This window comes from Callorhinchus milii, unplaced genomic scaffold, assembly GCF_018977255.1.
Source record: "Callorhinchus milii isolate IMCB2004 unplaced genomic scaffold, IMCB_Cmil_1.0 Scaffold3, whole genome shotgun sequence".
NCBI classification, from domain to species: Eukaryota; Metazoa; Chordata; class Chondrichthyes; order Chimaeriformes; family Callorhinchidae; genus Callorhinchus; species Callorhinchus milii.
Window position 1 is genome coordinate 44,004,824 of NW_024704744.1, and position 5,502 is coordinate 44,010,325.

General features: G+C 39.3%; 1 protein-coding gene across 1 annotated transcript; it reads right to left on the minus strand.

The window, feature by feature from the left end:
* Nucleotides 1-327: 327 nt before the first annotated feature.
* tcf21 (transcription factor 21) lies at nt 328-4,173 on the minus strand. The gene is made up of 2 exons (XM_007903512.2): nt 3,585-4,173; nt 328-770 (listed from the first exon to the last, which is right to left on the minus strand). Exons 1-2 carry the CDS (start codon nt 4,044-4,046, stop codon nt 681-683), a joined length of 552 nt encoding a protein of 183 aa, XP_007901703.1. The 5' UTR covers nt 4,047-4,173; the 3' UTR covers nt 328-680.
* Nucleotides 4,174-5,502: the final 1,329 nt, after the last annotated feature.

Below are 5,502 nucleotides of genomic sequence, written 5' to 3' on the forward strand. Positions count from 1 at the left end.
CGCTGGGTCAGCAAGAAAAAGCAGGCGCAAAATGTTTGTTTTCCTTTGAGTCCGAGCTGAATAACACGCGATATCGCTTGCTCATACCTTTAATGGGAGAAATAAACAAATCATTACTGTTGCCACGTTGTTGTGTCTATTGTCGGGCTCTCGGATCTGTTGCAAACATGTGGGAGCCCATCCATCAGCACCACGAACACACTGTTTACTTGCTGATATTATTTGAAATCCACTCCCTCCCCTGAATCCGGGGAAAGATGATAACCACTAACAGACTTTTAAATATAAAGCGGACTTTTATTTACACGATTAGAAAAGACCTGCGGGTTAAAGAAAATATATATCTTTTAATAAGAGGTTTCCTTACACAGCGAGTGGCTATCAAAGTCAACTCTGAGAATCAACGCACCTACATTACCTTACAGCACAACATTGTGAGGAAGGCACAGAAAGCAATCCCTTTGGTACTTTGACCAGCAAAGTACTGCAACCGGTTAGGATGGTGAGAGCGTAAGAACACACTCTTTTAAGTAGCCCAGGTTTGGAATGATTAAAGCAATCGGATCGATCTGCTCGGCTCTTCTTAGTTAAACGTTTTGGGGGTATTTTTTTTTTGCGCGTTGAATGTGTTCTTTTGGCTTTGTCATGTCTTTTTATTGTTATTTTTCTGTCAGTTCCAGTCACGACGCTGTAGTCCCACACAAACGAGCAGCATTAACCACCTCTTTAAGCTCAGCCTCTGGTTTCCCAGCCACCATAAATGGCCACGTCTGAAATTTAAAAAGAGGAAAATAAATATTTGTTAGTGATTGTTTATTACAATAATAAACCATGAACTTTGTTCATAGTTCACTGCTGATGCCTACTGTGTTTGTGTTATTCTGATGATTAATCCGAGTTGCTCAGGCAGTTATATTTAAGAAAAGAGAAATGAACAAATTCCTTAAAGAGACAAAAATCTCTACTCAACTTTTACTGGACTTTCCACTGCACATTACATTCAGATCACCACCAGAGCAGAGATGAGGCAACTAGTTAGCAATGAAGTAACCAACAGATACCAGAGACATGTGCTACTGAGCTGAGACAGAGAAATAAGTGTAATTTAAAGAAACGAGATGTGAGCACTGGCACATTTTGATTTGCGTTTTTTCAAGTTAAAAATGAAGTGTCGATGTTTATTGCAGCAGCGTTAAAACATTTACGCCTAATTTATTAAAGATATCCTCGAAAGACAATCTTGATCAGAAAACCAAAAAGTTTCTCCAGTTTAGTTCGTGCAAGAATGGCTATGTCTGCTGTTCAATAAAAAAAAATCATCTTCATTTAGAGTAACGTTTGCTAAATACAAATAGCAATTTCACCCTCTCCAGATGTCCAGACAGTGAGGTTTTGCGTCCGCTTGTCATAATTCATAGATATAACATCGAGAATGCATCCAATTGATGGATTTCATTATTTGAAACTGAAGGTCAATTTGCTTTAATCGTTTTTTCAATGATTCAAATCAACAGGCAATTAAAAAATATATAATAACCAATAAAATATGTTTTTTTTTCTCAATGTTTAAAACAAATAATCGAAGTAATAGTTGTGAAAATATTTCAAGCCAAAAAAAAGTGTGGCAAAGTGTGGTGATTCTAAAAATAAAGTCTTAGGGGCCAATATTAAATGAAATAATATAGGAGTATAGCTGGAAAAAAAAGTGCTGGTCATTTTTAAACCTATCATTAATAAAAGTACATGACATCTAGACGTAAAAACGAAAGTCATCACATAGATACTATCAGTAAAAAAAGACTACTCACTTTGTATTTTTGGGGGTTTGGATGAAGTGAAGTTATGGTGTAAATAATCCTATAATATTATAGGATAATTACGTTCAGACAGTAGAGATTCCCTGCACTCCCACTTCTGAAGTACTTTCTCTTGCAGTTATTCATTTTAAACAAAGATTGATTTGTTTGTGATCTTTTTAATTAATTTCACTTTAAAAAACGAATTAAAGTTTAGGAGATGCACAGGGAAATTGTAAATTTACATTTTCGTAAACAGATGAACTGATAGAAATCTACCTGAGTCTAGATTTATTATTAATGCAGCATTTCAGAGCAAACACCATTGGTAAATTCTTAATTACAGTCTTTAATTTTGAAGCCGGTTTTCTGTAAAGTTCTGTTAGAATTATCTTTGAAAAACGCGCTTCAAAGTTAAAACTGAATTCAACATTGTGCTAATTTCTGCACAATCTGACATTATATTTTAATAAAGTAAATCTTAAATTCTGGTGGAATTTCTTCATATTTTTGACATACATTATTGTTTAGTTTACTTTGGAACGCGCGACTCTTTCACATATATTCGTTTCAGATATGATCAGATATGATCATACAAAAATATTAATATGAGTAAAAATCCATATTAATCCATAGTAAGTAGTTAAACTGCTTGATCTTAAAAACTATTTCACAAATTCAAAAATTTACAGAAGCTTTGCAAACACCTTTTTTTTTTACAAACTGCCAGGCGCTTTTTTTTTTAGTATTGCACCAGAAGAGCGAAAATTGGGAACTTTGTACATCCGCAGAATATTGGCCGAATATTCCCAGGCAAATAAAAAAAATGCAACTTAAAAAAAAAGGTTGTGACAAGTTTTTTTTAAAAAAAAACTCAGCCCTTTAAAATAAGAGGGAGATCTGCCAACTACAGCATTGGGAACTATTGTTTCATTGACTTCTGATCTCTGTGAGTGACTTTGGCAGGTAAAAGGAGAGGACAACACAGAGTTTACTGGGTCAAGTGGAGAGTAAACCCTGCAATCGACTGGTATCTCTCTCTTACACCGAGAGAGGTTTTGGGCCGCGTTGCCTATAACTCTTAATGGCAACACATTCTAAAGTTTACATTGGAACCGTTTTGAAAAGAGTATATGTTATATTAAACCATATGTCCCTCTGCATTCATGTCCAAAAGGCTCCTGTGAAACGAAATAATCTGGGATTCGGCCAGAGTTTCTCCAGATGTGACATTTTCACTTGACGCAAAGTTATGTGGTAGATTCACAAAAATATATTTTCTGACCAGAAATGTCTGGATTGTGTTATATTCTGAGATTCGTGTTTGCAAAGTAGGGATTATTTTCCTTGCAATAAATGTTATTGCTTCCGAATCGTCTCTTTATAATTTTTTTTGGTTGTGCTCAGTTGTTACTAAGTCTTTATAAACATTGTCCATTTCTAAGACTTACGTTTATCAGCGAAAAAGACTGATACACACGGACACGTGAGTGCACAGGCAGTAACACAATGTACACACAGAAATGTGCACACACGTATAAGCAATCACTTAACATGCACACACATAAACACACACGCACACACACACACACACACACACACAGAGAAACACATACACACAAAAACACACAGATATCTTACCAGACATATGGTGGAGCTAAAAAAAAACATTACACACAGAACGTTCAAGAGATCATTTTGTTACTAACAATGCCTCAGGCCTCAAAAAAAAAGGTCCAAGAAAAAGAAAGATCCTGTAACGTTAGCAAAAGGTGGAAGGAACCCTACCAGGTTGACTGGGTGAATGTAGCTGTTCTCATACTTGTCGTTAGCTAGGATCTGCCTCAGATGAGCAATGTAGCTGGATGCCAGCCTGAGGGTGTCGAGCTTGGAGAGTTTGGTGTCTGGGGGAACCCAGGGCAGCGTGGTTTTGAGTCTGGAGAAAGCTTTACTCAGCACTCTCATCCTGGCTCTCTCCCTGGCGTTGGCTGCATTGCGTTGGACCTGTTTCCCTTCCTGGGTCACCCCATTCATCGGGGATTTCTTGGCAGCCGTTTTGCGCCTCTTTCCCGAAGCCCCTCTGCCCTTTCTGGGCGAGTCATGTTCACAGCTGGCGCTATCTTCGTTGCTGTCGTTGGAGGTGCAGAATTCCTTGCTCGATTTCCTCTTTATCCCGTCGCACTCCTCCTCTGTGCCCAGCACTTCCATTTCCTGCAGCTCTTCTGCATCGCTAAGGGAACCAGTGGACATGGTATCACCGCGATCTCCCGCAAACCGAGGCTCAATGGCTGAAACGAAGCGATGAAGTTGGGAATGTGGAGTTCTTCAGCGAACCTGAATCCCTTGACTCGGTTTGATTGAAGACTCTGGGATGCAGACGGGACACTGGCAATTTATCTCTCAGGTTTGGAGGCGGGACCAGCTATGCGAAGGAGTGACCGTTAGTTTCTGGTGAACACTTGATGCTCACAAAAATCAGGCTGCAGTATGATATTTCCACGCACACACGGTTTGCTTTTAAAGCAATACCGGTATTTATTTAGGTCAGAGCACAAAACGAGACCCGCGAGGTGTTTAAGTACCAAGACTGCAGGTTGCAATATGTAAGGCAAAAACACAGTAATGTGTATGTCCTTAGTGTTGCTGTGAATTGTAAAGGCGTTTCAGTTATTGTAGTCCATATTGGTGCATTGCTAACTCGGTGCAGATGATCAGCAATGCGAGTGCTCACTGTTCAAACGGGATCAGTAAATATTCCACGTGTTTGTGTCAGAAGGGAAGTGACCTGCTGGTTAAGGTCACGCCGGACAGGTTTGTAACATTTCTGACAGTTTGAGTTGTGGCTGAAGAGGTGCTGTGCCCCAGAGATGGGGGGTCACATTGCCAGAGCACAATGTACCGTGGATTAAAAAACACACACAAGTGTGGGGTGTGAGCTGTGAGCCCGGGCTCTCTGCACAGCGAGACTAAAATACCAGCGTCGCCAGCGTCTGGGAAGGCTGGTGACATTACCCAGCACAGGTGAATGTGTTTGAGAGCCAGCGAGGTGCGAGGGGTCTGGCTCTCAAACACATTCACCTCTGCTGGGTAAATGTCATCAGCCTTCCCAGATGCTGGCGACGCTCGCATGTTAAAATATATAGTTACCTTTGCTCAATGCAGTCTACGTAAGATGAGGCGTTACATCTAACAAGGCAAAATACCTAAAGCAAATAGATAAACAACTGTAAGCAGGTTTACAGCTCACAAACAAATAAGGTCTTGGCGTAAAATAGTCAAAATGATGTATGCCCCAGAGCAATGTGTTGGTAATATTAAGGTTTCCCTCATTATTATTATCATTATTAGTGACACCTCGTATATTCTGCGTCTATCTGCTGCATTTTGGGAACCTGGGAACCAATTGCAGAAGCAAATTTCGGATTTGTAAATCAGAATGTCTTTTTCTGTTACTTTTAAAAATATATTTACATTTTCTGAATGAAGTCCCCCCAAAAAACCAAGTATTACAAGTAATAAGGAAAAACATTATTCTGCCATTGAATGGAAGCAATTTTAATAAGGCGTCTAAACGTTCCTGTATAATAGTCAGAGTTCTTTCAATCTTTCTTCTTTGGGGGACGAATGGACCAATATTATTACAAATCGCAGGAGCTGCTTCTAGAGTCACGGTCTGAGTCTAACGCAAAGGAATATACCAAACGTC